This window comes from Elephas maximus, chromosome 18 (genome assembly GCF_024166365.1).
Source record: "Elephas maximus indicus isolate mEleMax1 chromosome 18, mEleMax1 primary haplotype, whole genome shotgun sequence".
Lineage (NCBI taxonomy): Eukaryota > Metazoa > Chordata > Mammalia > Proboscidea > Elephantidae > Elephas > Elephas maximus.
In genome coordinates, this window is record NC_064836.1 from 11,933,033 (window position 1) to 11,950,896 (window position 17,864).

The 17,864-nt window shown below is 52.9% G+C and overlaps 1 protein-coding gene across 8 annotated transcripts in view; it reads left to right on the plus strand.

Moving 5' to 3' along the window:
- The window catches only part of PPFIA4 (PTPRF interacting protein alpha 4), a 79,812-nt gene that overhangs the window by 21,066 nt on the left and 40,882 nt on the right, over positions 1–17,864 (plus strand). For 6 of the 8 annotated variants that reach the window (XR_007513773.1, XM_049857943.1, XM_049857945.1 and 3 more), the window contains exons 8-23: positions 264–410; positions 709–843; positions 3,323–3,406; positions 3,712–3,843; positions 4,211–4,273; positions 4,966–5,057; positions 7,202–7,310; positions 8,969–9,177; positions 10,978–11,218; positions 11,681–11,716; positions 11,925–12,058; positions 12,345–12,511; positions 15,150–15,243; positions 15,729–15,810; positions 16,559–16,759; positions 17,415–17,477. Coding sequence is in view for 7 of the 8 variants with exons in the window: in XM_049857943.1 (XP_049713900.1) it covers positions 264–410; positions 709–843; positions 3,323–3,406; positions 3,712–3,843; positions 4,211–4,273; positions 4,966–5,057; positions 7,202–7,310; positions 8,969–9,177; positions 10,978–11,218; positions 11,681–11,716; positions 11,925–12,058; positions 12,345–12,511; positions 15,150–15,243; positions 15,729–15,810; positions 16,559–16,759; positions 17,415–17,477 (1,989 nt within the window). In the remaining variant the exon portion in view is untranslated. The remainder of the gene's footprint in view (positions 1–263; positions 411–708; positions 844–3,322; positions 3,407–3,711; positions 3,844–4,210; positions 4,274–4,965; positions 5,058–7,201; positions 7,311–8,968; positions 9,178–10,977; positions 11,219–11,680; positions 11,717–11,924; positions 12,059–12,344; positions 12,512–15,149; positions 15,244–15,728; positions 15,811–16,558; positions 16,760–17,414; positions 17,478–17,864) is intronic. The other 2 variants (XM_049857949.1, XM_049857948.1) reach the window with 1 other exon arrangement.

The window sequence follows — 17,864 nt, forward strand, 5'->3', positions numbered from 1 at the left end:
CTGGCAATCTGCTTCCAAAAGATAACAGCCTTGAAAACCTTATGGAGCAGTTCTACTGTGCGCATGTGAGGTAGCCATGAGTCAGAATTGCCTCAGTGGCAACTAACAACAGCAACAACAATGTAGGAAGGGACGAGGAGGGTGGGCAAGGTCAGAAACTGACAGAAGAGCATGGAGAAGGTACGGGTGTTGGTGGGAAGTGCAGACAAAGTGGGGCAAATGAGGCTCATGACCTCACTCTTGTCCTCTCCCCTGCTACCCAGGCTCTGGCCCAGAAGGAGGACATGGAGGAGCGAATCACTACACTGGAGAAGCGCTACCTGGCTGCTCAGCGCGAGGCCACATCCATCCATGACCTCAATGACAAACTGGAGAACGAGCTGGCCAACAAGGAGTCCCTACACCGTCAGGTAACTCCTCCAGGTGGGGAGGGGGGATGTATTGTGCTTTACCCTGGAGATCCTGACAATTGTGCTGGAACCTTCCTTGGTGGCCCAGGAGTCCCTGGGTTCCTGAAGGTCACCTTGGGAAAGGAGAAGCATCATCTAGGGTGAGTCAGGCATCCTGGGCAGCCCGGAACCAAGGTTGTCCCTTGCTGCTCCTGACCTGTGACCTGCTCTCTGCAGGCTGAGGTTGAGGCAAGGTGGGGGAGGAGGGAGGAGTTTCCACACACCTTCTGGAACCACTTCCCTGCCCCCACTCTCCTAGTGTGAGGAGAAGGCCAGACACCTACAGGAGCTGCTGGAGGTGGCTGAGCAGAAGCTGCAGCAGACAATGCGCAAGGCAGAGACACTGCCGGAGGTGGAGGCAGAGCTGGCCCAGAGAATCGCAGCCCTCACCAAGGCAAGTGGGCCAGGGCTTGGGTCTGCTCTGTCCTCTCTCCTGAGCTCTTACAGGGCCAGGCAGTGAGTGGAGAGGGTGGAAGGCACATTGAGCTGAGAGCCAGAAAACCCCTTCTCACAGCGTGACTCCAGGACACACGTTGCCTTGGGTCTGTTAGTTAGGAAGAGTGATCCCTGCCCTCATCACCCCACGGAGCTGGGGCGATCACAGAAGAAGGTGTATGAAAGCACTTCAATGAGTAGAAGACACTACTGCTAAGACAAAGTATTTTTATTATCATTTACACCATTGTAGTTAATACTGTCTTTTCTTTGGGGCTGGAGTGGAAAGATTAGGACTTTCATCTCTGGAAAGATGAGCTCTGAGAGGAGATATGATCAAGGTCTGTCCGTCCCTGAAGGCGGTGGGCTGGGAGCTTAGGCTGAGCACACCCTTCCTCATTGAATGGGCGCGTTGTAGATCTCGTGAGCACCCCTGGGTGACTGAAGGATGCAGCTTTAGGATAAATAAAGTACTGGCTGCTGTGGGGTTGCTTCTGACTCACGGCAACCCCACGTGTGTCGGAGCAGAACCATGCTCCCCAGCGTTTTCCGTGGCTGATATTTCAGAAGTTGGTCGCCAGGCCTTTCCTCTAAGGTGCCTCTGGGTGGAATTGAAGCTTCAGTCTTTCTGTTCGCAACAATCATTTTACCACAGGGTAGATAAAAGAGTGCATCATGTTACCATTATGGATAGTAAACTTTATGGAGTAATAACTCCTAAGAGGTATGCAGGCTGAAAAACAATAGGTTCTGGTTTTAGTTTTTTTCTGGAAGAGTTAGGTAACAGTGTGAACATAAGTATGTAGTGGGTTAATCAGGAGAATTTAGGAGTGTTTGCAGTGGGTTGGAAGTTTTCAGGAGGGTCTTATGTGGGATCACTATAACTACCCTCAGCTCATGGATAGAAGGAACCCAGATTTAGTAAGCAGCAGTACCCTGGGCCTCTGGAGGAGAGGGGCTGGTCAGTGTGGCCACTTGGATGCTTCACGGATGGAACCCATGGCCTGGCTGTCCCCCAGCAGGACCATGACCAGGTCTGATTTCGCCACTGACTGGCTCTGTGACCTTGGAAAAGCTGCCCCTCCCTCATTTGCCTTCAGTGTCCTTACCTCTGTCATGATGGGGTTGGACTTGGTGGTCTCTAAGGTCTTCCCAAAGGGCCCTGGTGGTGCAGTGGTTAAGCATTCAGTGGTTCAAACCCACTAGCTGCTCTGTGGGAGAAAAGACCTGGCGGTCTGCTTCTATAAAGATTTCAGCCTAGGAAACCCTATGCGGCAGCTATTCTCTGTCCTACAGGGTCGCTATGAGTAGGAATCGACTCACAGCACGCAACAACAGTCTTTCTAGTCCCTAGGAGTGAAGGGCAAGGTTTAAATTGCAGCAGAGGATGTTATGTGTGGGATGCTGAGCAGTCAGCCCTGGTGTCTCCCAAAAACCGACAGGAGGGGATGGGCTGACGTGATCAACGTGTTCAAGTGAGTCACAGCAGGGGCGTTTTTAAAGAAGGATTTTCTAACTTTACGAAGTGTGATATTCTGGAATCCCTTCTCAGTGGAGACAGTGGGGTCTGCTCTCTGGAGATACGTGAAAGAAAAAGGAGACCACTCTACCTGGACTGGTTTTACAACAGCAACATAACCATGGCTAACGTGGATTGGGAGCAGCCCTGGTGGTGCAGTCATTGAATGCTCGGCTGCTAACCAAAAGGTTGGAAGTTCGAGCTCACCCGTGGCTCTGTGAGAATAAAAACCTGGTGTTCTGCGCCCATAAAGATTTACAGGCTTAGAAACTCTATAGGACAGTCTTGCTCTGTCTTATAGGATCACTGTGAGTCAGAATCAACTTGACAGCCCACAATAACAACAGTAAGCATGGGTTGTGTGTTTGTTGTGTTCTAAGTGCTTCCCACGGACTAGCTCCTTCAGTCCTCTCAGTGATCCAGTAGGCATGGGTGATTTTACTGCCCACATTTACAGCTGAGGAAACTAAGGTTCAGTAACTTGCCCAAGGTCACACACTTGGTAAGAGAGGGAGCTATGGTTAGAACCCAGGCAGTCTGGCTTGGGTCCATGTACTTAAGTGCAGTTCCATTATCTGGAGGCATAGAGGAGATTTATGGTAGTTCATGCTTTCGAGGGGCATTTTTTCTGGAGACACAGGGAGGATTTATGGCCTCTTGAGCTGCCAGCTTCAGGATGTTTTAAGAACAACCCTGACCAGGAAGGAGGTGGGACAACCTGACAGGAGTAATGGGTGCTTGGGAAACAAAGCCACATTGATGGCTGTTCTGCTCCAGGATGCCAGGTAGAAGCCTGGGCTTCTTTGGTCCCTGAGGCCCTGATCTCCAAGACACCCGGCACCAGGGTGTGTGGGACAGGGGGCCAGAGCAGGAGGAACAGAGAGATCAATGGGCTTCCCTGGCCCATCCCTGCCCCTAGGCTGAAGAACGCCATGGGAACATTGAGGAGCACCTGAGGCAGCTGGAGGGGCAGCTGGAGGAGAAGAACCAGGAGCTGGCAAGGGTGAGGGCACCGGGTTGGGCCCTCAGCCTTCACTCCCCCAGACTCCTAGGATGGTCTATGGACGGAGGAAGGGTTGGGGCTGGGGAAGGACTGTAGCAGTGATGGAAGGGGCCTGGCCAGGTACAGAGTCACAGAGCGAGTCACAGACGCCTGCAGGTAGGGAGGAGGTGGTCAGGAGCGCCGGAGAGAGGCACTCCCAAAGGTGAACGAGTAGAAGAACCCTGACGGGGGGGGGGGGCCGGCTCCAGGTGAGGGCTGGGAGAAGGCCCTGGGGTGGCCTGGTGCGAGGCAGGCTGGCTGTGCAGGTGCGCCAGCGGGAGAAGATGAACGAGGATCACAACAAGCGACTGTCAGACACCGTGGACCGCTTGCTTAGCGAGTCGAACGAGCGCCTGCAGCTCCACCTGAAGGAGCGCATGGCAGCCCTGGAGGAAAAGGTGCTGAGCGCCCAGGGCCTGGATGAGCTGGGCGGGGGCGGGGCTTTCGGGAGGGGCGGGGCCGGCTGGGAGGGGCGGGGGGAGAGGAGGGTGTGGGTGGAGCCGACCGGCCTGAAGGGCAGGGATTGGGATGACAGAGGTTAGACAAGGGGGGAGGCTGGGGTTGGAGGTATGGTCAGGGCGGGGCTGGGGCTGCAGGTCAGTGTGGAGTCGGCCTGGAGAGCTGGGGTTGGGGGATGGAGACTGGGCAAGGGAGGGGACCAGGCAGAGCCGCAGAGCCGGGGGTAGGGACGTGGGAGTGGACCGGGAGGTTTGGGCCTGAGCCGTAGAGCGGCCGGGGTCCCTGGCTCACTGCTGTTCCCCCCAGAACACGCTGATCCAGGAGTTGGAGAGCTCCCAGCGGCAGATCGAGGAGCAGCACCACCACAAGGTAGCCAGCTGCTGGCCAGCCCCGCCCAGACTGGGAGGGTCTGGTGGTCAGGATTCTAGCGGCTGCTGTGATACCCTCCGCGGCACTGGTAGCCCATACGGTAGCCCGCGTGCATACATGATTTCACCAGTTCACACTGCAGCCCTCCACAGCAGATACACCCCTCCCTGCATGTAAAGAAGCAGCCAAGGCCATAGGCTCAGGCCGTAGGGTGGTGATGGTGGCAGCAGAGAGGTAGGACCCAGTGGAGGGCTCAACAAAAGGATTTGTTGGGACCTCGACTCCTAGTGAGACAGAAATCTAGTGATTCCTGGAGGATTAGCCACTGTCCTTGCCTCAGCAACGTCTGTGAGGGCACCAGGGCTTCTCTGCTGCCCAGCCTCTTTGCCATGCCAACGTGTGGTGGTGAGGAATCAGCAGGACTCTTCCAGCAGCAGCCTGCCCCAGACTGACCTCTCCTGGCTCTGATACTCTGCCTGCCCCTTTGCTGACCCTTCTGCTCACTCTCCAGTTGGACCTCTTCTCTTTGGTGTCATCTGTGGGCCTGGCCTGGGGCCCCTGGCTTTGGACTTCACAGTGTATGCTTCTGCGTCTCTTCAATTCTGCTGTCTTCTTTGTCCCTCCCTGATGCCCACTCTTCCCTCTCTGCCCCTTCCTGGCCCCCACCCTCTTCCTGGATCTGCCTGGCACAGGGCCGCCTGTCTGAAGAGATTGAGAAGCTGCGCCAAGAGGTGGACCAGCTGAAGGGTCGAGGGGGGCCCTTTGTGGATGGCATCCACTCCAGGTACTGGAGCGCGGGAGGCTGGGCGAGCTGGGATGGGGTCCTGGATGCACCCTGAGGAAAGAGACTTCCCTCTACCAAGACTGCCCAGGAACCCCAGGGTCGTCTTCCTATTCAGGGTGGGACACTGAGGCTCAGAGAACTTGTTCAAAGTACCCAGCTCATACAGGCAGCTTAGAGGGGAGCACCTGTCCTCAGAGGGTTGCTGAGAGGTCAGTAAAGCAGATAGTGTTCCTGCCTAGTGCCATGGGACACAGGCTTGCTTCCTGCTTCTTTGATAGAGGGGCCTGCTGTTGGAGAGGGCCTGCTGAATTACATGCTCACCCATGTCCCCAGGATCCTCTGAGGGAGAGTGCCACTCAATCTAGTTCTTTTGAGATACTGTCTTTAGGGCTCTAGAGGATTGCTGTTTGAGAGTTGAGGACCACCTAAATTCACATAGCAGGTAGTGGGTAGAAAGGCAGCAGGACAGACTGAAATAAGGCATCAAGAATTGCCTTAGTGCTGGGAGCTGAGATGCCTGATCACTAATAAGTCATGGCATCCCTTTTCCTAAAAACTTGTTAAGAGATGGTGAGTGGGGCTTCCACCTAATGCTTGCATTAGGCTCATGTTTTAGGCAACTTCTGGATTTCTCTCCCCATTTTGTGAAACTTCTGGCATTGAATTCAAACCTCAAGTCTGCCTTCAGGTAGAGGAGACCGAAGTAGATGTTGCCATTTAAAGTCAGTGATTCAGTAGTCTCTTAGATCAGAGTCCCTGTGATTCTCCTTAGTCTTGTGCTTATTACATCAGGTAGTAGGGATCAGCTTCCATAAAGAGAGCTTAAAGGATATTTGTGTATTTCTGTGTGGGCCTGGGAGGTGTAGTGCTTGAATTAGGTAAAGGGACATTGAACTTGGAGAAGCTCATGAGCGTCTAGGGCAGTACCCTAGACTTAAATACTATCTTCAAGTTCATCAGAAGTTATTGTATGGAGAGAAGCAGGCAACTGAGACAGGAAATGGTAGTTGGGATTTTTTCTACTTCTTCCTTCCTGTAGGTTGCTCAGAAGGGACCAAGCACACAATTTAATAAGACATAGCTAAGAGTACACCAAGCCATTTGTCTACGACTAGCTTTCTTTAAGACCCATTGCTGCCAAGTTAATTCCAACTTGTAGTGACTCTGTAGGACCGAGTAGAACTGCCCCATAGGGCTTACAAGGAGCAGCTGGTGGATTCGAACTGCTGACCTTTTGGTTAGCAGCCGAGCTCTTAACCACTGTGCCACCAGGGCTCCTACTTGCTTTCTTTAATGTTTGGGAATTCCTGGCTTTGACCATCTTGGACCTGGGACTGAGGTGCAGGGGATAAGCAGGGAATAAGAAGAGGGGATAAGCAGGAACTCCCCTCTCTCCAGCTACCTGTTGTAGGCTCACCCTGCCCCTTTACTCTTCCCTCAAGGGTTCCTAGCAAGGAAGGGATAGGGAAAAAGTATCACTAGGGGAAGCTTCAGATATCCCAGAGGATCATTGCTGGGATCCTAAAATCTCAGGATTGGAATAGGCCCTTGGGGAAATCAAAATGGTTTCTCCAGACCACATCTGTGATACAGTGTCAGAGCCTCTGGAAGCTTCCTGAGGATGGATTTCAGCCAGGGATTCAGTCCAGACAGTAGGGAGACCCAAGGAAAGTTGCTGAAGAGACAACCAAGAAACAAGACCTCTCTGAGCTAAAAGGACCTGTAGAGATCACCCCTTCCAGCCTCTCTCAGTGCTGGGAGCCCTCCTGTACAGTCCTAGGCAGATGGCCAAAGAGCCTCCACTTGAACACCTTGGATGGGGGTGGGACTCAGTTTTTTCAAAGCAGCCAGTGGCATTGTAAGTCAACTCTTGCTATTAGAAGGTCCTCTTATGTTAAAAAGAAAGCTACTTCCCTAGAATTTTCTCCCCTGGGTCATTCTGATCCCTAGAGCAACAGAGAATACTTTTTTTTTTTTTTTTATTATTGCGTATGTGGCAGCCTTTCAGACATTTATGGTAGTTCTGTCCTGCTAAGCCTTCTCTTCTCCAAGCTGAAGCTCCCTTAACTCTCTGGGCCCAGTGGATGTGAGCTGGGGCTCTCAGTCCTCAGGGGCTGGCTTTTCTCTTGCCCACACCACTCAAGGTCGCACATGGGCAGTGCAGCAGACGTGCGGTTCTCCTTGACCACAACCACCCACGTACCGCCTGGGCTGCATCGCCGCTTCTCAGCACTTCGGGAAGAGCCTGCCAAGGTAAGGGGGTGGAGGTGTGAGTGTGAGGGGTTCTCCCTGGGGAGTTTGGGGTCAGTTCGGCCGCGTGCCTGGCTCCACTTACATAGACGGCTGGCGTGCAGAGCAGATCCTCCCCCCGTCCTTCCCCATGTGGACAACAGCTGCAGCCCTGGGGTTGGGGCCATCATCAGCTGCAACAGCTGTGCCCCACTCACCCCAGCCTCCTGGTGGGCAAGAGGTAGGGGCTGGCGGGTGGCCAGCGAGTCTTTGAGGCCCCACAGAAGTGTGTGTGCGTGTGCCTGGGTGTGCAGGCGTGTGTTTCTGGTGGTCGGGGGAGGTGGGGTGGGGGAGGCAGAGACAAGATGGAATTGGTAAGCTTTCTGGAACAAAAGCTGTGGCTTATGGGGGAGATGAGGGAGGGATGACAGGTTAACTGGGCCCTTGGGATGGCACCTGGAGTTTTCTGAGAAGCAGTTGAGCGCTCATGTTTTGTGACTCTGCCTTGGGAGGTTCTGGGGAACCAGGAAAGATAAGGGGCAGAAAAGGGCTGGCCGCAGTCTTTCTGGGCGGTCTGATTCCTGCCTGGCCCCAGAACTGCTCACCATGTTCTGCCCTGAGTCCAGGCCCTCTCCATGCTCTAGGGCACTAGAAGGTATAGATAGAGGAGGGAACTCCTACTCTGATGGAGAAAGATTCATCTCTGCCCTTAGGAAACCCCTAGTCTGATGGGGGAGCCACAGTCTGAAGGCATCTCTTTTTTCCCTGTCCCTTCTGCCTTTTCTCTGTTCATAAGAATGCAGCAGCTGTCAAAGAGCTCAAACTCCAGGCTGGAGGAGCTGGAAAAGAGCCCTAAGGGGAATTTAGGGATTAGGGCCATAGAGGGATAGGAGTTAGAGCACCTCTCTGTCCCCGGCCTTCTTCCTTTTTCTTTCCCTGTTCTGGCTTTCCAAGCCCAGTTACATGCCTTTGCCTTTTCTTGGCCTTTGTCCACTGAAGGAGGTTGTAGGATGATTTCTGAGAAGCCACCGACTGTCAGGGCTGACATGATGTGCTGAGACTGGGAAACACGACACAGACCTGCTTGGCTTTTCTTGTTCCCTGGATCTAGTCACCTTTTTTGTGTTTATGTTAATAGAAGTTAACAGCCTTTATGTAGCACTTACTTTGTGCCAGATACTGTGTTAAGCAGTTTACATGCATTTTCACAGTTAATCCTCACTATTACCTCTGAGGCGTGTACTATTATTATCCCCGTTTTACAAATGAAGAAACTGAGGCACAGCGAGATTAAACAACTTTCCCATGGTTGCACAATTAGTATTTGGTGGAGCGAAGACTCAAATCAAAGCAGCCTTTTTTCCTGAATCTGTCTTCAGAACCACTGTGCTCTCTGGCTTCTTGAGTGAGTTAGAGTACTATTTCTTAGACCTCAAGGTGCAAGCAAATCACCTGAGGACTTTGTTAAAATGCAAATTCTGAATTGGTAGGTCTGGCGGTGAAGCCTGAGATTCCGAATTTCTAACAAGTTCCCAGGAGATATGAATGTGCCAGGCCCTGGGACCGCACGTCGAGTGGCACAGAGTTAAGAGTTCTTTTAGAGGGTGGAGATGGGGGTAGCCCTGCTCCTCATCTATCTGGTGTGTCTTATTACTTTGCCTGTGCCCTCCTTCTTTGCTAAGGACTGGGAGCCATCTCCAGTGCCTGGGGTGCTGGCTCCCAAGGCTGCCGCTGCCTTTGATAGTGACCCGGAGATCTCCGATGTGGATGAAGACGAGCCAGGGAGGCTGGTGGGCTCCGTGGATGTTGTCTCTCCAAGTGGCCACTCTGATGCCCAGACCCTGGCCATGATGCTGCAGGAGCAGCTGGATGCCATCAACGAGGAGATCAGGTGAGGGAAGTGTGGGGGCCCCAGACGGTGCCTTGAAGGATGAGGCCCCTTCATGTCTGGGCAAACCCATCTTAGAACTAGGACTGAGTTGCATGACAGAAGGAACCTTTTACAAGCATTTGCTTGTGTCTACAATCTAGGGTCCTGTGTGGGGCATCAAGCAAATTTCGGGCTCAGTGCTGGACCGAGAGGGGCTGGGACCTCGAACTGACCCCTCAGGCTTTGTTGCTTCCCCTACGGCTGCAGATGTGCCTGTGTGGGGGAGACTGGAGGATGTATTCCTGCAACTCCTGTAGAGAGCCATAATCACTGCAAGTGTAGGCCCCACTCAGGGGGAGAGCTTTGTAAATGTCACGGTCAGTCTTACCATGGTCCCTGGTGTAGGCAGATACAGAAAAGGGAACAGAAAGTCAGAGACATTAAGTGACTTGCCCAAGGCCACACACCAAGAAAGTAGCAGAGCCAGGATTCAAACTCAGTCCACTGCACCATGTTTTCTGTCCCTAATAAGGCATCAAACAGAAGCCAGTGCCAGGGAAGGTTGTGAAAACCTCCACCTTATCCTGCCTCTTTAGAGTTTGTTAACGGTAATGGCAGATGGCAAGGAGAAGTCGGAGCCAGGGTATATCAGAGCTTTACAGGGCGGTGGTCATCTGTCTGGTTCAGTGATGTCTGAACTTTTGGATTTCACAGATCAGCAGGGAAAAAAGAAGAGCACTAATGTAGGACCACCAACTCTTTATTTTGCAAAGTAAAACATTTACGATAACAACCACTTAATATTATAACTGTTCTGTAAAGGAAAGGCCCTCATGGAGCAGTGCTAAACACTCAGCTGCTAACCAGAAGGTCGACGGTTCGAATCCACCAGCGGCCCCTCAGGAGAAAAGACCTGGTGATCTGCTCCTGTAAAAATTATAGCCTAGGAAACCCTATGGGGCAGTTGTACTCTGTCCTGTAAGGTTGCTAGGAGTCAAAATTAACTTGACAGCACACAGAACAACAACAGAGTAGGAAAGACGGACTCTCAGAATGAAGATGAGTCCTTCTCCATGAAGGGCAGTTGGCGTCTTTCCATCACATATGTGTATGTGTGCACGTGTGTATGTGTATAAATGCCACACACACTCCTTCTCTCTGAGTATACATGCACACGTACACACCCATATAACCTTATCATTATTTTTCTCATGGAACAGGAAACACTCCATTGGGTGTCAGCATCGGTTAGAGGTCTTATGTTTGGGTACTATTGATTTAAAGTACTCTTGGCATTGTATGCAGCCCCTAGGTGGTGCAAACAGTAACCCACTTGGCTGCTAACCAAAAGGTTGGAGGTTCGAGTCTACCCAGAGGTGCCTCAGAAGAAAGGCCTGGCAATCTACTTTGGAAAAATCAACCGTTGAAAAGCCTATGGACCCCAATTCTACTCTGACACACATGGGGTTGCCATGAGTCAGAATTGACTCAATGGCAACTGTTTTTTTTTTTTTTTTTTTGACATTGTATGTGTTGGGAGACTGAGGCCCAGAGAGCAAAGTGCCCGACTTCAAGGTCGCCCTGTAGGTCAGGAATTCCGACTTGCAGGATGGTTGTGTTCCACTGGCTAAAATGCCTGTTTCTCAGCAACTGTTTTTGTTGAACCATGTGGTAGGCCAGCTAGTGAGAGAGAAAGAAATGTTTCTAAGCTACAGCAGGATAGAACCAACTGTGCCCATCAGGCCTTGTGTATCCGTGCAATGCCGGGCAAATGGGGGCATTGCCTGGACTAACAGTGAGATCTCATGTGCCTGCTCCCAGGATGATCCAGGAGGAGAAGGAGTCCACTGAGCTCCGCGCTGAGGAGATTGAGACACGAGTGACCAGTGGCAGCATGGAGGCCCTGAACCTGACACAGCTGCGCAAGCGTGCTTCCATCCCCACCTCTCTGACAGCCCTGTCCCTGGCCAGCGCGTCCCCCCCGCTCAGCGGCCGCTCTACCCCGAAGCTTACCTCCCGCAGTGCTGCCCAGGACCTGGACCGAATGGGGGTCATGACCCTGGTGAGATATCATTGGGCTCTGCCTTGAGGACTGGCCAAGGGGAGTTTATAGGGTGGGAGAGCTCATGCTCTCTTAATTGGGCCTGGCACCTTCTTCCCAGGACTGGTGCAGGTCCCAGGATGTCAGGCCCCTGAAATGAACTTCTGGGCTTGGAAGGGGCCTGTGTAGTATCTCCCTTCCCTCTGCCTTGGATGGGCATAGAGCACCTGAGAAACTCACTCACTGCCCATGCCTCTTCCTCTCTTCCAGAGGTAGCTCCGACTTACCATTCCAGGCCAGCGTGTTTCTGCTTTGGTGTTCTCTCCAGGCCTGTGTGAGGCCCCAAGGGCCTCAACAGTGCCAGGGAGAGCCTGGGCAGGGCACTCGACCCTGTCTCCCCATCCTAAGGCCACCAGGTTCCCCTTGGGTTGATGAGGGCACCCAGAAGGTGAGTCGGTGCTCACCCTTTGCTCTCTCTTCCAGCCCAGTGACTTAAGAAAGCATAGGAGGAAGCTGCTGGTGAGTGCTGCCTGATGCCCAGGTACTAACGGGTTAATTGCCCCCAGCCCCTTCCTGTGGGCCTCCCCCCCGGGCTCTTGAGTGTGAACTTAGAGAGGCCCCTGGGCCTCCCCAGTGTACTTCTCCATGCCCCTCTGCCTCGTCCGGGCTGGGTAGGCAGGCCCCAGGTCGCTCCCTCTATCCCCTGACGGCTCTACTGTCTGTTCAGTCGCCAGTGTCTCGGGAAGAGAACCGAGAGGATAAAGCCACCATAAAATGTGAGACTTCTCCTCCTTCCTCACCCAGGACGCTGCGGCTAGAGAAGCTTGGCCACCCAGCCCTGAGCCAGGAGGAAGGCAAGAGGTAAGTAGAGCAGGCCCCCACCTCTAGTCTCTTCATCCCCAAGGTCATCTCATTCCTCTCCCTGCCTCTGAACACTCTGCATCTCACCTACCCCAGGCACCTGAATGGCTCACTTCTCTTTGACACACCATCAGGGAAGGATATTTTTTTTTACCCCTGGTCATGGGCTTTGAGCATCCCCCTTTACCTCTACCCTGAGTTCTTCCTGAGGTCTAACTTCTGTCTTTCCTGCTGTAATTGAAGTATATTTCTTCTCATTCCACCCCCTCCTGGCCGTCATCTTTAGTTCCTTGGAGGATCAGGGCAGCAACCCCAGCAGCAGCAACAGCAGCCAAGACTCCTTACACAAGGGCGCCAAGCGCAAGGGCATCAAGTCATCCATCGGCCGTCTGTTCGGGAAGAAGGAGAAGGGCAGGCTGATCCAGCTGAGTCGAGATGGACCCACGGGCCATGGTCTCTGTCCCCTTCCTAGCCAGGGGTGGGGATAGAGGGCTCAGAGGCAGGAGGGTATACCTGGGTCAGGCCTTCTCTGGCTGTCTCCCAGGGACTAGTGTGAGTGGAAGCCACACGCAGACAGATTTCAGCACCAGAGAAGCAGGAGTTTTCTGTTAGAGCTATCTCATGGCAAGAGGGGCTGCCTTATGAGACGGGAGGCTTCTGCCAATAGAAGTGCCAAGCAGTACTGGATGGCGACTGGCTTTGCGGCTGTAGAAGAGATTCCTGTATTGGACACTGAGGTTTCTTCCAGTTTGGAGGTTTTCTGATGTTACCGTGCTCAGGACTTTCAGGAAGTAAACCAGCAAAATGAGGCTAGAGAAACTTCTTGGTTCTTTGTTTAGAAGAATCAGTTCTTGATTGGAACTCATTCCTAGTCCATCTGGCCTCCAGGACTCAACAATATTGTAATGCCTAATATGGCTTTGTAGACATTCACTCCAGTAAGTGCCTGGGCAGGGGTAGCATTATTACACCTCTGATAGTAGAAAGTTCTAGCACACACTTAGCACGTGGTAGGTACATGATAAATGTTAGCTCTCTTCCTTCCCTGTCCCTATGCCTTCTGTTCTTCCTTCCTCTTCCTCCCTCCTTTGCAGTCATTTGTTCAGCAAAGATTTATTGAGTAATTACTGTATACAGGCATAGTATTAGGTGTTGGCATGGTAGTCTGTTCCCTGAAGGAGCTCAGTGTCTTAAAAAAAAAGGAAAATCAGTAGACAACTCCAAAGCAGTGTAATGCTAGAGATATGCCCAGGGTGCTTCTGAAGCTCAGAGGGAGGGATATGGGGTGTGGGGGAGCAGGAATGGCTTCCTCTGCTAGCCAACACCTGAGCTGAAGCTTGAAGGATAAATAGGAGTTAGCCAAGCCAAGATGAGGGGTGTGTGGGGCAGGGGCAAGGGTTGAGAAAGGGAGAGGCTGGTGGATGGGAGAGTTCTGTAAGCTGTTGAATATGTTCAGAGTAGGGGAGAAGGGGGTGGGGGGAGGTGGTTGAACCTTGTCAAGTCGGTTGACGAGGTTTGGAAGTGAGCCCTTGTCAGTGGGAGCATTGATGCATTTCATGTAGAGGAGAGATGTGATCAGCTAGAAGAAAAGAAGCTTTGAGCCTAAATGCTTAATTATATCTTCCTATACCTCAGGAGGAAACCCTAGTGGCACAGTGGTTAAGAGTTTGGCTGCTAACCAAGAGATTGGCAGTTGGAATCCACCAGGTGCTCCTTGGGAACCCTATGGGGCAGTTCTACCCTGTCCTATAGGGTCACAGTGAGTTGAAATCGACTCGACACCGATGAGTTTGGCTTTTTTGGTTTATACCTCAGGAAAGGGAGCCCTGGTGGCGCAATGGTTAAGTGCTTAGCTGCTAACCAAAAGGTCAGTTGTTCAAACCCATCAGTGGCTCTGTGGGTGAAAAGACCTAGAGATCTGCTCCTATAAAGATTACAGCCTAGAAAACCCTATAGGGCAATTCTACTCTGTTATATAGGGTCATTAGGAGTTGGAATCAACTTGATGGCACACACCAACAACATACCTCAGGAAGATGTGAATCAAACATAGGTAGCTGAATGTAGCAAAAAGGTGGACACCTCTACTCAGGATGTGGGAGCCTAAGCCTGGAGATGAGGTGGTACACACCCCCGAGCCTGCAGGGGCCGTGAGAGTTGTGGAGCTGACCACAAGGTGGGGGAAACTGAAAGATTTGATGGGGAAGAGGCATTTTGTGTGCAGTGTTATGACTTCCTGTGTTACCACATCACTTTGGCACCTGAACGTAAGGCAGCATCTCGGATTGGTTTCTGGATACACACATCCTCTACCCCCTGTGCACGGGGGGAGCAACCAGGACTTCTTACAGCAAAATGAACTCTAAGATACCCCCCCCTGCCATGAATTGTATAGGGTTCTAGCATAGATTCTAGATCCTTAGTAGGAGAAGACAGGGCTGTGCTCCCCTTGGCAGTTTTGTGCTAGTGAGCACACTGAAAGAGGCGGAGAGACGCAGCTCTCAGCATACCCTTTTTCCCTACCTGGGCCAAGTTAGGAGCCCTGGTGGTACAGTGGTTTAGAGCTTGGCAGCTAACAAAAAGGTTGGCAGTTTTAATCTACCAGCCACTTCTTAGAAACCCTACAGGGCAGTCTACGCTGTTCTGTAGGGTCACTATGAGTCGGAATTGACTCAATGGCAACGGGTTTTTTGTTGTTGTTGTTGTTGTTTGTTTCTGGTCCAAATTAAGATAATTCTTCTCTTGGCGCCTCATAGCCCATGTGTCTGGATCTCTGGGTTTCCTTTGCACCTTGGCTGGGAGGAAGGGCAATTCTGTTTAAGATTCTGCTGCCATCACGGTGGGACAACTTTGGTCTGTCCAGCTAGAAAACACCTCCAGGGCTGAAGCTTACAGGGGGAACCTGGGTTGGGGATGGCCCACTGGATGCCACTCTGGGACTGACTGAATGCAGGGGTGTTGCGTGGAGGCTCCAGGAACAATGGTCACATGCCCCAGGTACCCTCCTGCTGCTTCCGCTCCCTGGCCCTGGCCCAAGCCAAGGGAGGAAAAGCAGAGGGCCTAGCTGATACGCCCATCTCTTTCATTCTAGTTTTCCTAACAGACTCTGAGCCCAGTCTGCAGGAGCCCATGGTGCCTGCCAAGCTGGGGACTCAGGCAGAGAAGGACCGGCGATTGAAGAAAAAGTAAGAACTGTAGGCCAGGGTCTGTCAGGGTGGGCCCCAGCCCGTTTCCCCCACCACCTCCTGAGGAGACTGAGCTCAGGGAGCCAGAGCCCCGCAAGGCCCTTTCTGAACTGAGTTGACCTGGTCCCTGTGGGAACACGGGTTTGGTAGGTGTTTCTCAGGGTGACCCTCAGTTGAAGGAGGCAAAAGGGCTGTGGGAGAGTGGCTGGGACTTGTGAGTGCCTTTTGGAGCCAGCTGAAATGGCCGAGGCAGTTATGTGTCAGGTCGTACGCAAACCAAGAGCCCCTCACCCTCTGGGGGACAGAGAGTCTTGCTGCCCCATTTCTTGCTGTCACTGCATCAGGCATAGAGCAGAGCTGGCAACTCCAGGGTGAGAGAGCAGGGGCAGTGGGAGTCCAACTCTTGGCACACCCAGTGGTCCCTTGGAATGAGCATGGCTGGGAGAGAAGGAAGGACCAGTGACTCTTTTTCCTCCTCCTATAAGACACCAGCTTCTTGAAGATGCCCGCAGAAAGGGAATGCCCTTTGCCCAGTGGGATGGCCCTACTGTAGTCTCCTGGCTGGAGGTAAGCCTGGCCAAAGGGAGCCCTCTTAGGGGAACAGTGGGAGGGTTGTGAGGGAAGGAATAGGGACTCCTCAGGCCAAGGGAGGAGTCCCTAGAACATTGTCAGCGTGCCTGTCCCTGGCCAAGAGCACATGTACCACATCTAGCATTGACCCCACCTCCCCTAAGTTACTTTGGAAGACAGAATTGATGCTGCTCAACTGATGCCTCATGGGTAGCTAAGTTTGGATAAAACTGGTTGCCCTCAAGTTGATTTTGACTCATGGCGACCCCATGTAAGTCAGAGTAGAACTGTCCTCCATAGGGCTTTTAATGCCTGAATGATCAGAAGTTGATCACCAGGCCTTTTTTCCGAGTGCCTCTGGGTGGATTTGAACAGCCGAGCACGTTAACTGTTTGCACTACCCAGGGACTCTAAGTTTGGATAAGGGGATCTCATTATCACTGAGGCATTAGACTCACAGGCGGTTCGAATCTTAACGTATGCTATCCCCCAGGAGCTAATCACCCATGTGAAGGTGGTAAGATCCTTTTACCTTCCCAGGCCTCAGAGTTTTCATCTGTAAAATGGGAGAGGGGGACTTGATGATGGTCATGTCCACATTTCTGAGTTCCTGTGTGCTGCATTTGCTGTCCTGAGACCATGGGTGAGGTCTGGCCCTTGCCCCCTGGAACTGCCAAGCTCTTGGTAATGGGGCCCAGATCTTGGGGAAGGTCCTGAACTATACCCCTGCACCCTGTGTCTGCAGCTCTGGGTGGGGATGCCTGCCTGGTACGTAGCAGCCTGCCGGGCCAATGTCAAGAGTGGCGCCATCATGTCTGCCCTGTCGGACACAGAGATCCAGCGGGAGATCGGCATCAGCAATGCCCTGCACCGGCTCAAGCTCCGGCTGGCCATCCAGGAGATGGTGTCGCTGACCAGCCCTTCAGCCCCACCCACCTCCAGGACGGTGAGTGGCCTCTTTCTCGCCCACGACATTTTTAGAGGCCCTGGAATAGTGTTTGCAAAGCCTTCCATTGGTCTTTGGGAAGGTGGTAGCACTGAGCCTCCCCCCAGCCTTGCCACTTCCCAGACCCCCAAAGGGCTCTTCCTGGTCTCTAGGAGGATCCCAGCAGGCCTGGTTCCCTGCCTCCCGTATACCACTCGGGCTCCATTTCTCCTTCCCTACCCTGCCAGCAATTCCAGATCCCTGGGCAGAGTTTCCAGGAGGGGACCTTTTGGGGTTCTGTCTGTGGTGTTGCTAGGTTGGGGGACGCAGAAGGGGTAGGACAGGGGACTTCTGCCCTGGACTTCCAACTCTCCACGAGAATGTAGATGCCCCATGGGCCCCTGGGGCAAAATCTTTCCTGATGGTCCATCTCCAGATCAGCACCATTCATTCATATCCATTCAGGGAACACTTACTGAGCACCTTGTGTGTGCCAGGAGCTGTGCTAAGCCGCGTGCATGTTATGATAAAAGAGATGAGCCCCCTGCTGTCAAGCCTGCAGAGCTTCGGTCGGGGGCCCGTGGGAGGATTCAGAGGGAGGGAGCTTTGTCCCTGTTCTTGGGGTTTCAGCCTGATGGGGATCCCAGGACTAGCTAGGTTTCCTCTCTGCTTACAGTCTTCTGGGAATGTCTGGGTCACCCACGAAGAGATGGAAACTCTGGCAACATCCACTAAAACAGTGAGTCTGCCCTTGGGCTGATGGCTCCCTTGACTGCTTTGAGAAGCAGGGGAAAGTTGTGGGAGGTTGGGGGGATTGCAGATGATCTTGTATGATATTGGCGTCCTTGGTGTATGACTGGGCTCTGTTCTTGGGGTGGAACACTGGTAGAGGGAAGTGAGATTCGGGAACAGCTTGTGTGGAAGGGGCTCATCCTAGGCTACTGGTGCCCTGCAGTGGAGAAGAGCTGGGCTTGGGAGGGCTTTGTCCTGGCTGCTACGGCCCTGAAGCCACAGAGTCCCTGCCCCTGTGCTTGATCCTTGGTGGAGGATCAGGGAGAGTTGAGAGAGCCTGGCGTCCTGCCGGGCTCCCACCCAAGCCTGAGAGGTGTGTGAGTGTCTTTGCCGT